Here is a 22,174-nt window from a genome sequence, read left to right on the forward strand (position 1 = left end):
CCCGTTATATTATTATTATTATTGTTTATGGTTTTAATATACAGGAAACAATACATCTTGCCAGGATTGCATCCACACAGTACCTTTATAATGGGGGTACAGAGTATTGATTTTTCCAAGTCTTGCACTATTGGCCACTTCTGAGCATGCTCAGTACAGAATCTACAGGTAACATATGACATTTCTGTTTGTGGAAAATCGTGCAAGAAATAAACATATGGAACCTTTGACATTTTGTGTTAAATGTGAACATTAAAAAAAATGGCATTCTACATTGTCCTTACTGAGAATAATAATTATTTGAATTTTATCAAAATTATTCATTCTCTAGCAAGAGGATAAAGTGTATTCAGCTATTTATCGTAGAAAAGAAGCTTGTTAAAATGGAAGAGCTACTTTTGGATATTATTAAAGAATCTAATGGACCCAAGGGAGCTCATTTGCGAAAATCTTGCCAGCAGGCCTATGGTAAACCAACAAATCAAGTGAACATATAAACTTTTATATATAATACACTCTTATACAATAAACACAATGAAAACATTTCAGATTTGCTGTGTACACAACAGGGTTCCACCAGGGATCCTTCCTACGAACTAAGAAGAGTGTGCTTTCTACCATTACAAATAGCTTTGGAAACCAAAAAACCGAAATTAGTGTCATTAGCTTTAAATGGATTTCATGTATGTAATTTTTTAGTACATATTTTTAGTACATATCTAGTAGTAATTTTCTCAAAATTTTATATACTGTATCCTTTAGTTAATTTATTTCAGTCTAATTGAGTAGGAAAATAAATAAGGCCTCATTAATAAAAGGGAATATCTTCTCATCTAATATCTAATCAAAAATAAAGATAAATTAAACTATTATTAATCAATATTGAAATAAAATATCTTATAGAACAGGCTAGATCCATGTTCATCAAGATAAGAGGGGTGTTGTCCAGCCATGATATTAATTGAAACCTTCGAATGCGCATGGTACGGTGTTATGTATAATCAGTGCTCCTGTACGGAATGAAGGCTTGGACTCTCAGTGAAAAGCTTATCAAAATATTGGAAGCCTTTAAGGTGTGGGTATATATAGAAGGATCCTCAAAATTTGATGGGTATATATAGTCAGAATTAAAAACGTGATGGGTAAGCATGAAAAAAGAAAAACAATTAATAAAAACTATTAAAATTTAAAAGTTGCAGTATTTTGGGCACAACATTTGCAAAACATACTACTATATTTTAATTTTGGTTAAAATATAAATATCCAAAATTTTAACAGTATTATTTATGTACTAAAAAGCACTTAATTAAAATAAGGACATCAAAGAGAATGGATTTTCTTAACCTTTAATAATTCATTGTCATTAGCAAACTGCAGTCTAGGGCATAATCATTTTAATAAATCCTTAGCATGTAATAACATGAATTGTTTTACTGAAAGATCAAGAATCGGGTTGTGGTCCTGTGGCTAGTGTTGCGGACTCACGGATCAGAGGTCTGAGGTTCGAACCCCACTATACCTGAACTTTATTTCCATTTGGCCACCAAAATTTAAATATTTGGGTAAATTATGAGAACGTTAATATTTCTTATTTTTTATTTAACTTTCCATAGAATCACTTTTATAAGTGCCTTTGAGGTATGCGCATTACAAGAATGGCAGTATTTAAGCTATCCATAATAGTAATAATATGTATATTGTTATGTGTCATAGTTTTTAACTGTACTTGCCAATCATTTAAAACCATTTTCAGAGTTCCTATTGATGTCAATGCGAGAATTGCCTGATCGTATTATGTGTATAATTATTTATTAAAATGTATTTCTAGAAAATTCTAAGAGATGATCGATTCCATAGAGGAAATGAGCCTGAAGATGATTCACTGTGGTTACCTTCGCAGCTGCTTTGTGCAACGTCTTCAATGGCGTACCATCCACAGGAGACACAAGTAAGAATAAAGTGTCATAAACATATCCACACAAAAACATTAGTGTGTGAATGTGATATACATGCATATTTCCTTAGTTTTGTTTCTGCGTAACTTATTACTATAGCAAGATATTGGCTCTCAGAGTCTCAAACACAACTGATGTTTTTATAATATTGTAATAATATCCTTTAAAATAAAACTAATTAGGTATCTTCACATTTGACAAATGAGGAAGTTCAGTGGTTTTTTAAAAAAAAAATATTTGTTAATAGACTGTTAAACTAAGTCAAAATTATTTTTTTTAAATTTTTATATATCGTATTATCGGCGCTACGATTTTTCAAAGTTTTGTATTTCTGAAATAACTCCGCGTGTAACGTCAGAGGTTCATTTCCGCTTATTCTCATTCAGTTCTTCTCATTGGTCCAGAAGCGACAAGCAGACCGGAAATCTTCCATAGCTCTTAGATTATAGGTTGATTCACATGAACCAGTGACGTCATTTAAAGTAGTGCGTTTTTATCAAAATATTTATTATAATTTTTTCTGTACATTTTCAAGAAACTTTGCCTTACAATTGAATGCTCTAATTTTTACCCCGCGTAAGAAAACATTTTTTGTATCCAATTTCCCGTAGGGCTGAAGTTCCTCATTGTATTCTATTTCAGAATAGGTATTTTTGTATCTAATGTAGCTGTGAGGAATATTTTTTTGCAATTTTACATGTTTAGCACTTATTTTGTATTGCAAGTACAGGGTTTACCAATAGGGGCGATAGGATTTACATAGCTCATGGCGGCCAGCCTGTTTATATTCATTTGGAGATACTCAAAACATTGCCGTTTAAATATTTTTATTTTATTTATCCCAATGATTACAAAATGGGACTTGCAGAGTTTGACTATTTGAATGTTTTACCTTGTATTTAATTTTGCCATCAGGTCCACATCCTTCGGGTGCTCCTGGCTCTAGGTTTACGAAGTGGAGGAGCCCTTAATGGGCGCCTGGTATTGTGGCTGGCAGGGCGCTGTGCTGAAGCCGCCATAGCTGCCCCTGTGGCAGCCCCTGCTCGGGCCGCAGCCGCCATGACCATTCGTGCTTTCTGTTTATCACTAGGTAAATATTAAACTCAACCAATCATCATCATGGCTCTACAGCCCGCTGTGGGCCTTGGCCTCCTTCAACATTTGCCGCCATCTCCCTCTATCCTGGCATGTACTCCTCCAGTCCCTCCAGCTTTATAAAGGCTTTATATTCAACCCTAGTTTCAAATAATATACTTTTGCACTTATTGAGTTGTGACATAAAAAGTCAAAAACATTTTTAAAGCGCTCTCATGTAAAGTTGAAGAAAATAACATGTTATAATTAAAGAAATAAATAACTTGTTATAATTATAGTTGAAGAAAATAATATGTTACACATGCGTAATTATTCTATGATCATGAAGATATGTATTCCAATCTTTTACAGATGAAGAATGTCAAGAATTATTAAATGAAGGGTCTCCTCTCGTCAAAAGTAAAGTTTCCGCAGTGGCCTGTTTTAGTGAAATTATTCCTGTTATGCAATATTTGTGCAGTAGACTGTGTGAAACACAAATGTAAGTATATATTTTACATAATCACATGTATTAAAAAAAAAAAAGGAAATGTATGGAATATAATAAACAATAAATTTTATCACGGCCAAAGTTAATAGTAATAAGATATTTATTTTATTTTAGAATTCATATTTCTGTTCTGTGTTGTTATAATATTCAACTTGCGGTTAATTTGGCATGAGGTTTTAACTTCAAAAGTGAAATATCTCACAACTAGTAAAATGTACTTACCAACTTGTGCCAGAAACTCTACGATACAATTTGCTTACAAATCAAAACATTGATGACTTATTTTCGTTTTGTCTTCTGCTCGCTGAATTATCATTTCTATTTGATCATGTTTCATTTTATTAACTTTTTCTGTTTCACTTTCAGGACAACAAAATCAAATGTGACAGCCATATTTTATCTTGAATGTCTCCTTACATTGGTGACAAGTTTGCCAGAGATAGTCAATAGTAACACACATTTCACTAACTTCCTATGGCAGAAGTTTTGTCCCGCTCTCATATCGTTTCTCGGCACACCTCGTGTGGATAAAAACATCAAATCTAGGCAAGGGTTCTTGAAATAATTTACTCCATAAATATGAATAATTTTATTCTTGAAGAGTGTGTGCATAATACGCATACATCTTTTTTAGGGATGAAGGCCATAGTGTTGATGATTCCGGAAGAGGTTCTGGATCTCTTGCCAGTGCTCCTAGTTTCAACAGTCAACAAGCTAAAACTGTTTATAGGTAAGTTCCACAGAACATTAGATAACTAACTGTCATACTGACACCATTGACATATTAATACCCATAGATATGCCATGAGCCTGGCGCGTATTTAGTCGTTCTTCGACCGCCAGCCAGGCGTGACGTTTAGGATCGAAACCAAAATGTCTGCTTCTGTCATGAAAGCGTGTAAAAACCTTTTGGATAAACATTGTAAAAAGGATTGTGTAACTTTTCATAGGTAAATATTTATTCATGAGTGATTTAAAAAGCTTAAAACAATTAATATTCAAATATAAATATTATTTTTTGCCACGTCAAACTACGACTTGTGACGCCTTAACGCCTTACCTTACGTAAAAAATTCAAATATAAATATTTTTATGTACCAAAAATGAGTATCCTCCAATTTTTAGTAGCATATGCATGATCGTTGAACGCAGCCCTGGTGTAAATAAACAAACTTAATAACTATGGGTGCGTTTTCGTGTCTCTTAAAAATATTTTCCTTTATAGGGCGCGTCTATATATCAATATGTCAATAACTGACACCCAGTTTCTTGGTTTTCGCTTTATTAAATTACTTGCAATATTAAATCATTATGTGTAGTCAAACTTTTATTGCCAAATTTATTTTAATTGACAATAATACAAATTGTTTTGAAGTAAAATGGATCACTATTTAATAATTGTAAATATTATTTTTGCAGTGTAAAATTTTTAATTATATTCTAAATTACATTTTTACAGTTTCAATGTTGAGATGTTTTAAAACAGAATATTTTTTAATATACTGTAAATAATGAAACCTGTGTTCCCTTGTTTTTTTTATACAAATAATTTAAAAAATCGGCACTGTTTTTAAATATGCATGCTGCCATTTTGGGTAATTTTTATATGCCTTTTAACATGCATTTATATTGTATTTTTACACTGATTACTGACATTATTTTGTGCCTAATCTACTCAGATCAATAAATATGATCATTTATTTTATTTGTATAAAGTTGCAAATGTGTTTCAATGATCTAGAAATTAATAATAATATTTCAATTTAATAATAATACTTATTCATATAAAACTACATTCTTATTCAATGTTTTACTAATAACTTTTTTGTAAACTAATACTATAAGCATTTTCTATTTCAGATTAAATGTATTTATAGAAAAAAAACTAACGACGTATTAATTTCTCAATTTATTTATTTTCTCAATGAAAGGGGTAAAGCTAAATATGATCCTGATGTTACTTCAAACATAGGTATTTAAAGAGCCAGGCTTCTGAATGGAGAGCGAGTGCTCTCATATTTATTGCTAAATCTTCTCCTCCATACCCAGGTCTTTAAAGTATTGACTAATAGCACTCTTATATCCTAAGGTTTAACTATTGGTCCCTTGAAGATGCGTATTTTTTGTGATATAAAACATCACATTCATATAGAATGTGTATGGGTGTTTCATCATCGGCACTGCATAATGTGCATGTACGAGAGATGATTGATATACTCCACCCCTGACCTATTTAAAAGTGGATGAGAAAATATTTTTGTACCTTATTTTTCCAACATTTCGATAGCTTCCCGGTAGAATATTTGTCTGACTCCTGCTGACCACTCGTCAACACAGCACATGACCACGTTGTCGTCCAAAAATTTATTTTCATGCAAATGTTCCTCGAGTTTTGGGAATCGGATAGTTACTGGGGGCTAGATCAGGTGAATATGGGGGGTGTTCAATTTAAACCCAGCTTCGTGAAGAGTAGTTATTGAAACTAACACCTTTTGTGCTGGAGCATTGTCCTGATGAAACAGCACTTTAAAGCATTTTGCAGTGGTCTGCGGTATGTTGTAACTTAACCATTGCATGATTCAACTTGTCGCTTGGTACTTTACTCGTAGGCATAATAGGCTATATAATGCGTACACATCAGCTCGACTGGTCAACTCGTAGCAGGTCAGGGGTGGAGCATATCAACTATCGTAGATGTTTCAGAAAGGTTCATTCTTGCGAGGTGTTTATTCAGTCAGCAGTGCCCTGTAAGGGCTCTAGGGATAATCCTATAAATATGTGCACAATGCGGTGGTAAAATGTAAATCTTCAAACAATTGTAAAGAATACCTTCAAAATAACAGCAAAAATCCAACTAAACTTCCTTATTCCGTGGTATGTTTTATTTCAGTATTGCGGGACAGTTGCTTCGCCTAGTGGGGTGTGTTGGGTCTATGCGGCCAGTGCTAGAGGCCCTCTACCACCGCATGCTACTTTACCCCCCGGTGTCTCACAGGGCAGAGGCCCTTGCCAGCACTAAGGACATACTGGGGGACCCCAAGAAGCTCTGCTACCTCCTCATACTGAGGCAATCCAACAATGTTTCCGACCAGCACAGCGACGATATGGCACTCGTCAGATTGTGAGTATATACACTGGAACCTCTTTTTACACAGGGATATGTTCCACACAGTCCCTAAAAAGGTGTTCTGTTCTGTCACCACTTGGCCTGTTGTGATGCAAAACAATAAAATAAATACAAAAATTTTAAAAAATAATAATGAAAAAGGTTATTTAATTTTGACCACTTTTGATAATACATTTTTTACCAGTGACCGGGTTTTATAATTTTTTTGACCAGTCTGATATTATTGGTAATGACATAATCCGGTCTATGGTCAAAATTTTATAAATAAATGTGGTCAAAACTAAGCAACATATTTTTCTTATAATTAAAATGCAGTTCCACCAAGAAATATCACTAGAGAAACTCAATTTATTATATCAATGTTGATTAACTCCCTAATGGGAAATATCTAGTAGTTGTCTACAAACATTTTGACATACAAATAGTATATAAGAAACGTCAATGTTTGAACATTGGAAGAATGGTTAATGTTATTATTTAGTGCTTATAATATCTCTATAGCTCAGGGCTTATAATATATAACAGCCAATGACAGGTTATATATTATAAGCCCTGTAAATGTCTAGATATCCATATTCACTTTTCAAATATGTTATCTGTCAATCTTGTAAATAGATTTAAATAATAATAATTCATAATCATTTGTGTTGTTCTCAATGATTTCAGAATAATGGATGCTATTGAAGAGTGCGCTGTGAGTAACAACTCTCACGTGCTTCTAGTCAGTTTGGAATGCATAGTGAGCCTGCTGGGTGCTCTGGAGGACTTGTGTGAAGGGAAATACCTTCCACCAAATGCCACAGAAATAAACAACAAGTGGCTAAAGCTAGAAGACGCTGATTACAGAGGACCTCTCACTTATCAGAGCTTGGCGAGATTACCAAGTCCTTATAGGTAAGCTTATGGTGAAAAATATTCCAACGAATGGTTGTGATTTTACATTAAAAAAAATATCCCATTATCAGAAACAATATCCAAAATCTTGCACATAAAAAAATTACCAACGATGTGTGTAGCATGTGTATTTTATTTATATTCCTGTGTTATTTCAGAGATCTTGTTGCTGAAATGCAAAGTAAACTGGAAAATGATGGTACAGATTCGTCAGGTGTGTTGCCTACATATTTTTTTACAAACATTGTATTAGAAATCAATGTATGACAGGGTTACGAATCATAAAATATTAAGAGAATGCAACTTTGCAACAAGTCTAATCGAAAAGATAAAAAAAGAGTCACTGTGATAATTTCTTCTTCTTCTTCGATGGTGCTACAACCCAAATAGAGCCTTGGTCTCCTTCAACTTTTGCCTCCAACTCCGCCTGTCCTCAGCAGCCATTTTGCAATTTGCAACTTGTAGAAGCTGTGCTGCATTTTTTTTGCGTCATCTTCGAAGAAAAGAAGAGGCCAAAATATACAGTATGATCAGGTTAATTCAAACCTTAAATTTAGTAAAGTGAAAAGTCTACATACATATGTAATTAAAGAAGATGTATGAACGTGAAAGTGGGAAATGGGTTGATGATAGATGTAGTTAATAAAGATTTTATATGATTAATTAATCTTATTTTAGATACATCTGGTCCAGAAGAGAATGGCTCTGCATCAGAAGGTGAGATGGACTCTGATGCAGACAGTGTGTTCCTCCCTTCCCGGCAACATTCCTCCTACCGGAAAGACAGCTTAGAAAACTTGTCTTCCAACAACAAAGATGACACTGGGTTCATGAAATCGGTTCCATCCACCTTGAATTTGGGACGCTGTAACATAACAGACTATAATGTAGATGTTGAGCGACAAAATGCCAAGCAATTTGTTAAGACCTTACAGAATGTTATGGTACCAAAACTGCTTTCTTTTCGAACATGTGTAGAGGTAAGATCGTTTCTCCAAACATTTTTTAATTCTAATGAGCAGAACACATTTAATTTTATCATTGCTTTTCTAACATAAAATGGGGCATAGTTAAAAATAACACAAACACCAAAAGTGAAGGAAAACAAAAATAAATATGAATGATAGTGAAATATTTTATTTTTTATTACACTATAATTATTAGAGTATTTCTTTTGTGTGTATGTTATGTTAATATTCAAAATAAAATGATCAAATAGTAGATTTGAAATTTTAATCTTTCAAAATTAGAAAAGGTTGATTTAAGATTCCCCAAAAATTGACAAATTAGTAGCTACATTATTTTTTGTACATACAAAAAAATATGAAAAATATTTGGTATACTTTCTCTTGTTGAATCGATTGATTAGCGCTGTAATTATCTATTAATGAAATATTATGTACAAGTTAGGAATATCGAATGCCAGGACAGTGAGTGATTTTAAATTTCATTTTCAGGTGGATGAATCAATGCAGGATTTTGCATCCAAATGTTGCCAGTTTAATGCAGCTCGTTCTCCATCGACATCCACAATAATGAATGCTGACGGAATATATCTGGCAACATATTCTACTCTCCTTCTTAACCTTAAACTCATTTACTCCGGATACTACAAGGGAAATACTGTAAGTGTCTAATTCATAAGTCAGTATATTTTAAATAATCAGTTTAAATCAAAAACATCACTTTGAATATGTTTTACTTGATTAAAATATATTCTATGATAAAAGTAACAGTTTTTACTTAAAAACAGCCTTACTGAAAAAGAGTGTCATGACCTTGTCATAACTTATCACAAAACAAGAATTTATACATTGGTGTTGCCAGCATTATAATAATGTAGTAGTTCAGATTTTTACCGTTTCCTACTCCTTTTTGGCAGACTAAATTATTTCCTGGAAAACCAAACATTTTTTTATTTTGTTTGCTCTTCTAAATTGTTTGTGATTTGATACTGATTTGCTGTTTGTTTTGTATTTTAAGACATCAGTTCCTCTATCAGAAGATGAGTTTGTGGAAGAAGTCCACGGAAGTGGAGTGCTGGTATACCTATCTTCCACCTGGCTATGTGAGGTGTACCAGCAGGTCCTCACTACCTCTGTTTTGGAGATCGGTGGATACCAACCGTCTGTACAAGAGCACAATGCACTGGTCAACCTCCTTATTGGTCAGTAACTAATAATATACATTCACAATATTACATTCAATATATTACATTATATTGTGCTAGACCAATATTATTACACACAAGACTTTTAACTCTTTGTAACAAAATTGAATCCACCGCAATGCTCTGGAGTGTTTCATCTTTATCACCACCATAGAGACGTTAAGAACAAAAGAACAGGACATAATATAAAAGGACCACAGAGTGTGATAATATAGTGCAGTTCAATTCAGTTATCGCCGTTACTCACGCACTTTATGATCAAATTCTGTATTTTATTCAACATGTAATAAATGCATATCTAGAGAACTTACTAACTTTGTCAATTTATGGTCCCATGGTAGTGTTGGAAACTCCGAATCTAAGTTCTGAGGTTTGTTCGTTCACACCTAAATATGATAATAGCCGAAAATTTTAAGTCTGGTTAGTAAATTTCATATTAATTTTCATTCAATGTGTTTTTATAAATAGATTTTGGTCGGAAATATTTGTGATTATCATAATTTTTTTTATATTTCAGATTTTGGAGGTCTTGGTACAAGTCAGGTAATGTGTGATTGGCAAAGGTTAAAGGAGGTGTCCACACCTAATGGAAATGTTGGATCAGCTGAGAAGACTGCAGCGCTAAAATTGGCTCGAAGGTATTTTGATAAACTTTTTTAAATACAAGTATTTTTCCTCATAAATAGGGAATCTCATTGAATCCCTATTTATGAGAAAAACTAAACAAACAAAGCATCCCACCTTTTCTCCTAGGCGTTTCCAAAAAAGATAGAATATCACATCACTCTATCTTTAAATACAAACCTCGCATCCTCTACATTCATGCATCTTCTCATGCGAACATGCCGATTATTCCACCTTTTGACATGTCCTTGTTTTAGTATTTGTTAAATTTGGTCATGCCATGTCTTCCTTGGTCTTCCTAATTTTTTTGCATCCATCAACATTCTCATTGCAAATCTTTTCAACCATTCTTTCGCTGTCCATTCACTCTACATGTCCAAACCACTGAAGCACCCCATTCTTAATTTTGTCGACAATGCTTGTCTCAAAAGCAAAATTAAATTAAATAAATGTCTCTGTGGTGCAATGAAGGGGGGTTACGCACGGATTGATGACTTGATTAGGCTAAATAGCCAAAAAGTGCTTTAATTTATAAGTTTTTATATTATATTTAAATGTTAAAAGCAATATTTTATTCAATATGTAATTTAGAACATGTTTATTTATTTTAACACTTCCCTGGGCATGTGACAGTGAGGGAATATAATTTTTAAATAAAAAAAAATACAAAAATAGTGAAATAATAAATAAATGGTCTAACTACTGGCTACAGGGTCCTGTGTTTGATTCCTCATTAAATTTCCATTAGTTTTCTCGTAACTGGGTTGATTAGTCATTTTAGCATTTGATTATGTTGTTTGTTATTTCGTTTTAATTCATAATTTCCGAAAGATTATTTTCATCCATTCCTTAAAAACTTAATTCTAATATATAAAAATGTTATTTTTTCAGAGTTCTAACTTGCATGTGGGATTCTATGGTGACCCTGCTAAGTGCCCCTCTGGTAGGGAGATACTCCGACTCTGTCTCCAAACTCTCTACCAGAGTCAAATTGCATAAATTATTGCCCCGGAAATCTAGATTTATCCTAAAAAAAGACAAAGTGAGAGATGAATTGGTCTCCCTAGCTTTAGAAGGTTTGCACAAGGTAATTGTTGCGTTAAATAACATTACTCCTTTCACTGCATCCACGGCGTCACTAGATACGTCAACAGTGTATGGAGCTGATCCTGAGTAGTATTTATTATTGTTATAATAACCACTCAAGATTATGCTGCATTTATAAATACCACCCAAGAGTATGCTGAAGATGCACTGGATTTTAAAATATGTTTTGGCACTAAATTTACACATCCTGAAAGCTTACAACTGTACTAAAATACTATAGGAATAAAGAACTTGAGATTGCAATGGTGGAATTATATGTATTATTGTAATGTACTGTCTGAAGTCAGGTGTAAGTTAGCGATACTTAAATCATACATCATATTTTGCTGTCCTGCTCCTTGTGTCGAAATTTCTCATATACAAATATGTAAGACTATTGACAAATACTTTTGCACCTGATATAATTTAAGTCAAAAAAAGAATATTCAATAGTTTTATAATGTCCGCTTTCAAAATTTGACTGTTTTACAATATTTATGAATTGTCTATTAAAACTATTCTGTTAGTTTTCCGTCCAAAGGGATTTTAATATGCCTTAGTAAACTTATGTCTTAAAATTACAATAGATTTTTCTTAAATATTTGTATTATAGATTCTGTTTTAAATTGGTTTTAGGCGGCACGTATCAGCAACATCCTGAGCTTACAGAACCGATGTAGTAGTCTACTATCACTACTGTCCGATTCTGCTTGCTCCGAGCCTCCATCCACTAAGATTGTCTCCTCACATGCCCTATCCCTCGATGTCCTAATTTCTGGTAATCTTTCTTTGTAATAATAACCAGCTCCGGATGTAACGGCATCTAGCACCCCATCATTTACTGAAAAGCGACGGGAATATACACATTTGTAAATTAATCTGAGCATATTATTCTCCCCTCCCTTGTAAGCAAGTGTCTGGTTCTTCTTTGCCAACTGAACCTATGATAGGTGGTCCAGCTCTGGTAATAACTCAGTCACCACTAATTTATAGTACTGAATACTTCAGACTTTATCTAAATAAATACAAAATTCACTTTCCAAGTTGTCAGTGACTGTTATTTTAATTTAAAATGAAATTTTTAGAAACCATTATAATTATTATTTAGTTAAAATTTACTAGTTTCAAAAATACCGCTTGGCATTTTCAAGGTTAATTATCTCAAATTAGAGAACTAAGTTATATGAATTAAATATAAGAAAGTGGTTTAAAAATGTAAAGGTCTGTTTCTGACAGTGAGTGCTTGACAATCAATTTACATGTTCTTAATTTCAACAATTACATATGTATATTTTTTCCTTGCTATTTATCGTTTTAACTGTTTTGCTTTGTGAATATTTAATATTACATAGTTTTTCATTATTTTAGGTGGTTTAGAATTGGGATCCCGTTCAGTGGATTGTTGGCGTCACATATTCGCAGCCTGTCAGTATGTGTCGCGGTTAGAACACACTCTGTTTGGTCAACAATGCAACACAACCACCCCACTAATTACACTGCAAACAGGACGAAATAAAACCATATCCTTCACTCACAACTCTCACTCCAACTTCCTGAGTGACAAGCTACACCAAAGCTTTAATTTCAATCAAGGACAAGATGATGAAACATGGTAATTTTTCCATACACCCTGTTTCGAGGGAATATTCTCCTTTCTAAAAATTCTAGTAAAGTTTTATAAAATATGTATGTCATGAGGATGTTCAGTGTTATGGGAAATTGGATATAAAAAATGTTTTCTTACACGCTGTAAAAATTAAAGCATTTAATTGTTTGGCGAAGTTTCTCAAAAACGCATAAAAAAAATACATAAAAATGAATTACTAAGATTTTAAAAATCAACCAATCAATTGCAACATTGTTATGTGAAGTGATAAATTTCTTGTTTCCGGGAAGCCAACTCATCAATCAGCAGAATAATAAAAAAAACTACTGAACTTCCTCATTATGTATCCATCCGTCCATCCATACTTGCATACTTCCATCCATCCACTATCCATCCATCCATCCATACCAATATTATAAATGCGCAAGTATGTTTGTTTGTTTGTGTTTCCTTCACGTCTCAACGGAGCGACCAATTTACATATGTTTTTGCCTAGGGATAGCCGGAGAGGTGAGAAGTAAAATAGGATACTTATTTTTTACCCTGAATTAAATTATTTAATGGTTTTTATCTTCTGGGAGTTTAAACTTATGTAACAGCAATGCATATAATTAAGTAGTGAGTGAAGACTTGGCAAGGGCTCGATTGAATTGATTATTTTTTTGTAATATGTGTCTTTATATGAATAAATAAAACAAAACGTTCCCTATTTTCTTCGAACACGCGTATCGCGAGAGGGCAGGCCTTGTTTTACAGTCCCGAGGTCGAAGGAATTAAGATCTCTGATACATTCAGTTTTTTGCATTAAAAAAAAGGTTTTTTTGAGGAATGTTTCTTTGAAGTTTTGCAATCTAGCCCTGAAACAGGGTGTATCTTTATATTTTTATGCATTTTTGTTGATTGAACCATTGTTTTAATATTTTAGTGTTGACATATACAGTTTTCTTCAATCTAACATAGACAACGTAGCGACCAATAAGATGTCAGTAGCATCTATAATCCAGAAATTAAATAAAGAAGTAAGTCCAAACTTATATTTTTTACCGTAATTAATGTATTTGATATGGGATAATGTAATATGTAATCCTTTTTAGACAAACAGAAGTAATACACCCGGCTTTATATGCGGAACAGACGCAGCTAAAGTATGCTGTGCTTTATCTCAACAAGTTGACTCACTATTTGGTGATGCTGCTAGTAAATTAAACCTTCCGGCACTTTGTGGATTTCTACAACAATTGTGTTTGGCATCTGAAAGACAGGTATGATGTGCTATTTTATTACATTTTTTAATATAAAGAAAAATACTGTTGTAATCTAGAGTACTATATTGATACACCAATCTCAGCAACAAGATCATTTGTATATGATAAGATAATAATTACTCTTGATGTAAATCGATTGGTCATGCTGTCTTGATGTAATTTACTAATCATTTGGTTTAAGTATCTGTTACGAATAATATGCAAAATACTAATTGTAAGATTACAAAATAAGTATGGGATATTTAGACTTAAGCCTGGTTGTTAGATCATCAGTACAATACATACGAAATCAAAAATCAGAAGTAACAGTGCAAATAAAATAAAAGTGTATTTTCTTGAATGAAAAAAATAATAAAGTTTTTACTTTTGCTTCCTATTTTAAACTATTACTAATGACCAAACAACTAAACCTTTGTTTAGAATCAACATCTCGTAGCTAGCTAGTATAGTATATTTATAATATGTATAACATTATATAGCGTCGCTTGTCAAAAATCTAAAAAAATAACAGCAACCACTTTTTCTCTCAAAACCTCGCTCTCTTAGAGGTTGATGTTATCTTCTGATATGCCTTATATATATTTTTTAGTTAAGTACAGAGACTTCTCAATCAGAGCAACACGGGGGGCGTTGGTGGAAGGGGGTGCTGGGCAGGGCTCCACCTCCAGCGGGGGCCGGGGGAGCAGGGCTGCTGTCCCGCGTGGGAGAGGTAACTCTGCAGTGCCTTCGCGCGCCACGGCCCCTATCTCATCACATGGCCATTTGGACCATTGTGGGACCACATTACATGAAGGTAAATAAATATTTATGTTTAAATGGGGCTAAAATACAATAAGAGTTACAACACCATTTTAAGATTTAAAGTTAAAATAATCTCACCAGTACTTGCCGAGTATACTTGTAAATAAAAAATCGTTAAGTATTTTATTTAACTGAACGAGTCTGTGAATAAATAAATAAGTACAAAATATAATTTTTGTAATTCAATTCAATTCATTTATTTAAATATAACATATACATTACAAACATACATTTAATACGTACATATTATAAAAAATAAAAAAATACATGAAAGAGATTCATGTCAAAGTAGTAGGAGAATCCTGCTCCGGAAAACCCCTTCGGATACATGGAACAGATCAATATCCAGAGCGATGTTGTTCAGCATAGCAGTAGCTCTTCCAACAGGCATAATCATCGGCAGGTTGGTCCTGTATATCGGAATATGAAACAATCTATGCTGACGCTGTCTTAGGTAATTATCATGAACATACAAACCAATGCTCATCATAATCTCAGGATTATCGACAATACCGCGCAACAATCGATAAAAATGTGTAGTCAAATACACATTCCTTCTAGTCTCTAAACTGTTGTAGCCAAGCATACCCTGGAGAAACTCGGTCGGATAGAGCCAAGGATAATACCCGCACTCTCTCATGTAGAGATATCTCAGAAACATCTTTTGGATTTTCTCTATCATAAGAGAGTACTTCAGTTCATGTGGCCCCCAAATCATCGAGCCACTCTCGAGTCTACTTCGCACCAAGGAGTTGTAAAGAGTTCTCAGTACGCGGGTTTTTTTTAAAAACCCTGGCAGTACGCAGAACGAATCCCAACATCTTCAATGCATTACCACTGATTGTCTCTATGTGTTCATGAAATGTCAGGGTACTCACAAATCTAACGCCCAGATCCTTAACATTCGATGTTCGTATCAGATTCTGGTCATTCATTTTGTAGCGAAAAAATAGAGTTTTTTGGGCCCTAGTGAAAGACGTGACCGAACACTTGGAAACATTAAACCTAAGTTTTTTACACCTTCCCCATTCACATATATTAGATATATCCGCTTAGAGAAGACGAAAATCATCCAAAGTTGTCACCTTTAAGAATAGTTTTAAGTCATCCGCAAATAACAGAAAACGCGAGTTCAAAATTACATTTTTAATATTATTAATGAAAATAGAGAACAACAATGGACCCAGGTTAGAGCCTTGCGGGACGCCCGAGAAAGTATAGAAACTCTCTAACGCAAAAAGACCATACGAGACGTATTGGTTTCTATTTTGAAGGTAGCTCGCCATTAATTTTAACATACCATCCGAGAAACCGATCTCATACAGCTTTTTTAATAAGACATCATGGTCGACAGTATTAAAGGCCTTGGCGAAGTCATTATATGAACAGTCTACCTGATGTCCTGCGTCCAGAGCTTCCGTGATGTAGTTTGCGAAAATCATTAGATTGGTCTCAACCGAGCGGCCTTTCCTGAATCCATGAGTTTCATCAATAATAAATGGTTCTACTCGGGAAGTGATGATTCTACAAATTATAATTTCAAATACCTTCGCTGGTGCAGAAAGAACAGCGACAGGTCTGTAATTTTCTATGGGTGACTTAGATCCACTCTTATGTATAGGAGTTACTTTTGACGTCTTCCATGTTTCCGGGAAGACCCCAGTATTAATAGAAAGATTATACAAAAAACAAAGTGGTTTTTTTATCAGTTCCACACAACCTTTTAGGAAAAATATAGGAATAAAATCTAGACCGAGAGAATTAGTATTTCTTAATTTTTAATGGTGTCGGCCACAATAGTCCATAAATGTAGCTAACACTTATTTCAAATTCATAAACAAACTCAAAAATCTTTGGGGTTAAGTATACGACTGAAATGGTGAGCAAGGAATAAGGATATGCAGTCTAAAGGGAGTTAAACTAAATGATCTAATATTTTGTATTTTTCAGGCTGCTTGCAGTAAAGATAGACGAATTTCTAAAAAAGCTATTCAATCTCTTCATGATGCTATAACATTACTTCTAAATGAACAGACAGAACTTCCGCACTTTCATTTCAATGAAGCTCTTCTAAAGCCATTTGAAAATCTTTTGTGCTTGGAATTGTGCGATAGTGATGTTCAGGTATTTATAAGTAATTGTATAATCAAATTTACTGTTAAAACCAAAATATGTTTTCTTGTTAAAATACATTTTTATTTTTACAGGAGCAAATAATATCCTGCATTTGCCAGTTTGTCGAAGCTAATCAAACTGAAATAAGATCTGGTTGGAGACCATTATTTGGTACATTGAGAGCAGCGCATAACTACAATCAATATTCCGCTGTTCTGGAAATATTCAGGGTGTTTTTAAACACCGATAATACTCTAGTTTTCGCTAATGCCGCTGTGGATTGCATTTTATGTTTACTGAGTTATATCCGAGGATCAAATATAGATGCTACACCATTCTCCAGTCAGAAAGATTCAGACAGTCCTCAAAAATCACCAGATAGTAACTCTAAAACTGTGTTTAATTTATCGCAGCGATTTGTAATAAAGAATGAAGACAATTTCAATGATAATTATCAATGTCAATTGACTGTGGAAATTTGCAAAGAATCTTTAGGCTACATCGAAAGCTGCGCTGAAATTTTAGGAATGATGTACAGTATGCCCAAATGCCCTACATTCAACACAGCTCACAGAGTCAATGCAGATATGCCGTTACAAGTCGTGGATGCTCTCTTCCCAAAAACTGCATTGCATGTAAAACAATTTTCCAGTTTGTCTGATAACACTGATTGTAATATCATATCATATAGGATTTTATCAACAGCATTGCCAAGTTCTAAATCTACTATGTCATCATTGGTCAAGTTTGACCGACCAAGTGGCATTCTCAAAGTATGGCACTTGCTTATAGAAGGTTTAGTGTCTGCTTGTATTTCTTGTCCCCGCCAATTCCAAATGGCCTCATTAGAAACATTATTCAAAATATTCCAAGATATGATGGTCATTCCCGGACCTTCTTTTGGCTTGCACTGTATTAACCATTTATTATTACCATCCATGCAAACATGGCTTAGGCAAGTCAGCAAAAATGGTACGGAATGGGATTCCTTCGCTCCAAACTTTAAGCAGTGCTGCGGAATGGCAACAGATCTGATTGTAAAATATTTAAATAATTTACAACATGAAGATCAAGACTCTAACCTTTCTAACAAATATAGCAATTTCAACGGAAGTACTCCAGATACAAGTGAAGAAGAATTAGAAAAACACAGCGAAACTTCTGAGATAAAATCTGTGACATTTTCTCTAAAACAGCTGCTTTTGATTTTAGTAGAATGTGTGTCTCAACCTCACGAAATAATAGCTAGACTGGGGGCATCGTGTATACGCCACATTATTCTAACATCCGGATATTTACTAACACAACAGCAATGGGAAATAACTTGCACGAGTTTACACAGAGCCTGTAATGCTAGCTTAGCACCTCTTCAACAACTTTCCCTGGCTTTTGAAGAGCATTCCAACAGTTTCTATGGTGACGTGGCTATTGTGAAAGTAGCTGCTAGGTGCGATAGTTCTATTAATGATAATGTGAGATTGCACTCTATGGCACAGCAAGTATTCCTTTATGACTACAGTAAAGAGCACACGATTAATACCAAGAGTGCCCAAAACTTTAGCAGGCAACATAATCAATCTCTGCTTATAAAGAATCTTGTGTTGACAGATGATCGAAGTTACATATTCTTGTTATATCCCCAAGATGCTGCATCAATCGCTAACCCCGATTTATTGACTATCAGAATTCCTCACAAAAGTCTCGTTATCGGATTGTTAGCGCACCAAATCTTAATTCAGATTATTGCAACTGTTTTATTACAAAAAATCACTAATATCATGCCACTGAACCATATTTTATTAGATACATTCAAATCTAGTGGATTAGTGCTTAATAATCGCTATGCACTTAACTATAATAATGTAGACATATTACTTAAATGTCTGGACATGTCATACAGGAGAGCTATAAACTTCGATATAAGGCCCGGATTAAAATTTCTAGTTCAAAAAGTGTCAAATTTAGACAGTGCTGCAAATCTTTACAAACATACAACTGCCTCGTGGATTATCAAAATGATAACTCTTACAGAACTTCACTTGCAAGGATTGTCCAAAAAGCGGGTGACCCTTGACAAGCTTCAGGATTTATTAGATAATGATAAATTTTCACAACACGACCTTGATAACAAGTGTTTAAACAGAACTTTTGACCTGAAAAATTCTTGGGATTTATTATGTGACCTCTATATTAATGCTATAGAAATAGATTGCGTAGCAGCAGATCTAGCTAACAGTGAAATATCTGACAACATACACGAAGTTAGCTCCAATTCCATAGATAATGAAGATTTATCTGACATCGAGCAACCAGATAAATCTAATAGATGCTTTATGAACAGTAAAACAGCATCCTATGAATCCGTTACCCCTATAACTGACAAGTCTTCCGAAAGCTCTGTTCCAAAACCATTCACATTTAGTGACTTCAGAGAACAGCCAGTATGTTTGGAGTATGACAGTGACTGTACCGATGACAAACAATCAGAGCTTGAAGCAGTCCGGCCGGCCAGTACAGCCAACTCGGTGAAGAGTTTACCAAATGAGTATTACAAAACAAATAGTGAACCAATATCCAACAAACAGTTAGATGAAGCCAATAACCATGACAGTAGTTTGAAGAAGGACTTGAAATTCACGGTCAATAAACTACAGATGACTCCTAATAATAACCTGAACATACACGGGGAACCTTTATTGCCAGCACAACCAGTTCCTCCAGAAATTGAACAAGAAAGGATACATAGCATCTCCAAAGTAAGTCATTTTAGTAAAATATGTACATCACAAGAACACATTGTCATATACACAGACACGAACAAATAAGTATTCACACATACCTCTGTTCCTTTCCATTTTATTTACTGTGTAAAAAAAATAGCAGAATCAATTAACTGGCTTTACTTTTATTCAAAATATTTCTTGTTTAATTAATTAGTAAATAATACATAAATAAATGTATGTGTATGTTTGATATTCATCATAATTTTTATCAAACAACAAATCATAATTTATTAAAGCATAGCTTTGCATGTAAAACAATTACATTTTTTAATTTTTTTTATAAAAGATGTCATTTTTTTATATTTCAACTACCTATAACTACTATGCAGTAACACTTTTAACAAATAACAATAATTTCTCTAAAAAAATAGTAAGTAATAATTGACTATTTCAATAAATGTTTCAGGATGCTGAAGCCAAACGTATCGCCCTAGCGAACATATTGGCAGCATATTTAGAACTGATTCTGTCCTTTCCCATGAATCAGTTTGAATTGACAGCACCAATGCTCGAATATGGATATGCAAGATTACTCAAGTGCGCAACTGACCCTTTATTGATACAAAGAATCGAGGCTTTCTCAAATAAACGAGATACTGTTTAAAATCATTTATCTGACTAAGCTTAACAATCTGGATATAATCACATGACCAAATACAACTGCAAGATTCTATCTTAACTTTATTCTAACGTATGGCTTTTATGATGATAATACTAATAAATAAGATTATTTTTTATTTTTATTATTTTTTTACAGTTCTTGCACAAAGCTGTATATTTGATGTTTCATCCAATCACTAAAGTGGTTGACAGACTAAAAATAGATTGCAAAGTAATGGAAATAATGTTTAAAAAATTATTTAGCCTTTTTTATAAGATGTTGGGTGTTTTTATTTATTTATTACAACAGATGCTATTATTTTTTATTGGGTATTTATTTTTTGTTACATTAAAATATTTCATATCTTACAGTAAAATTTTTGGCATTTTCAAATGTCAAATTTATAGAATATACACTAAAAGACCCACATAAAATATTTGTTTCAATTACTAAATAATATTATTCTATTAAATATGCTTAAATGAAAATTTATTATAATACATACATACATATTTATACTATACATAAGTCATCATCATACTCCCTTTCCACACCTAATGGTGCCTAGGGCATTGCATTGGTGTACCAATTGCAGCGCATCTTGATCATTTTTGTTACATGAAGATAAGATGATCCGTCTTACGCTTCAGGTGTCTGTACAAGGACTATGAAATATTCTACTGTAAAAAAACCCTTTTTAAATAAATATTTTATGTCAACCATGTCGGGAATCAAACCTCAGGAATCAGACCTCTCGCATGGTAGGCAAACTCGCTGACTACTACACCACGAAGCCGACATAAGTATCATTGTGTAACTAATGTTTTTCAATCAATACGTTTTTAGAATTGATTAACAAAATCTTTTAATGTATTGGTAACTTAAATATCCATATGATTAACATACTTACAAAAAAATAATGAATGAAATCATTTTGAATGCAGTATTAAAGGCATTTTACAGTAATTGATTCCTATTTTCTCAAATACACAGCCTTAGTTTGAAAATGCTACAATCATATATTGATCAATATGATATATGTTTTTTATTTATATTGAAAATATAATAGAAAGAGCGTGGTGCCATCTTTGTATTTAACAAGAATGGTGCCAAATACGTTTTAACTATTCATATTTCGTCCATTGTTATGTATTTTTAATCATGCTAGCGAAAAATTATTTTTGTTATACGAATTTTAATTTTATTTAGCCAATGCTGTTAATGTATTTATGTGAATTAAATAATAAATGGATATCTAACCAAAATATCTAGTATCATTGCTCGCTCATACTATGCGTTATCAAATATAAATCTTCCCTACTTATCAAAGCTGTGCATAATAGTGCCTACAGGCTGATCTGTCTGGTAACAATTTTACTGTCGACATAAGACGATTGTTATTTGTCTCAGTGTAACAGTCGTTATATGTCAAGTTTATCTGTAGGCCCCTTCAGATCATTGCAGGTACAACTGTCAATTTATTTTTGTGAAACTCATTAACTTCAAACAAACAACAAACAAACCATCACGCCGTTTCTCAGTAGGGGTAGGCAGAGAGGATA

General features: G+C 33.4%; 1 protein-coding gene across 1 annotated transcript; it reads left to right on the forward strand.

Annotated features, from left to right (window-relative positions):
- Positions 1-44: 44 nt before the first annotated feature.
- Positions 45-20,726, forward strand: LOC148285055 (brefeldin A-inhibited guanine nucleotide-exchange protein 3). The gene is made up of 23 exons (XM_088230476.1): positions 45-468; positions 550-683; positions 1,829-1,948; positions 2,871-3,045; positions 3,402-3,531; positions 3,907-4,086; positions 4,175-4,270; positions 6,431-6,661; positions 7,334-7,561; positions 7,720-7,775; positions 8,240-8,541; positions 9,019-9,186; positions 9,545-9,728; positions 10,249-10,369; positions 11,247-11,442; positions 12,078-12,219; positions 12,810-13,053; positions 13,973-14,066; positions 14,142-14,309; positions 14,902-15,105; positions 17,064-17,237; positions 17,321-19,984; positions 20,418-20,726. Exons 1-23 carry the CDS (start codon positions 384-386, stop codon positions 20,613-20,615), a joined length of 6,294 nt encoding a protein of 2,097 aa, XP_088086602.1. The 5' UTR covers positions 45-383; the 3' UTR covers positions 20,616-20,726.
- Positions 20,727-22,174: the final 1,448 nt, after the last annotated feature.

Source organism: Micrasema longulum, unplaced genomic scaffold, assembly GCF_059751315.1.
Source record: "Micrasema longulum isolate JH-2025_06_02 unplaced genomic scaffold, ASM5975131v1 h1tg000066l, whole genome shotgun sequence".
NCBI classification, from domain to species: Eukaryota; Metazoa; Arthropoda; class Insecta; order Trichoptera; family Brachycentridae; genus Micrasema; species Micrasema longulum.

What these genes read in the sequence shown, in the direction of transcription:
- LOC148285055 (XM_088230476.1), top strand. Translation starts at nt 384, where the DNA reads ATGGAAGAGCTACTTTTGGATATTATTAAAGAATCTAATGGACCCAAG. An exon ending in TGCTTTCTGTTTATCACTAG is followed by an intron (nt 3,046 to 3,401) that starts GTAAATATTAAA and finishes AATCTTTTACAG; the next exon opens with ATGAAGAATGTCAAGAATTA. An exon ending in CTTTAGAAGGTTTGCACAAG is followed by an intron (nt 11,443 to 12,077) that starts GTAATTGTTGCG and finishes AATTGGTTTTAG; the next exon opens with GCGGCACGTATCAGCAACAT.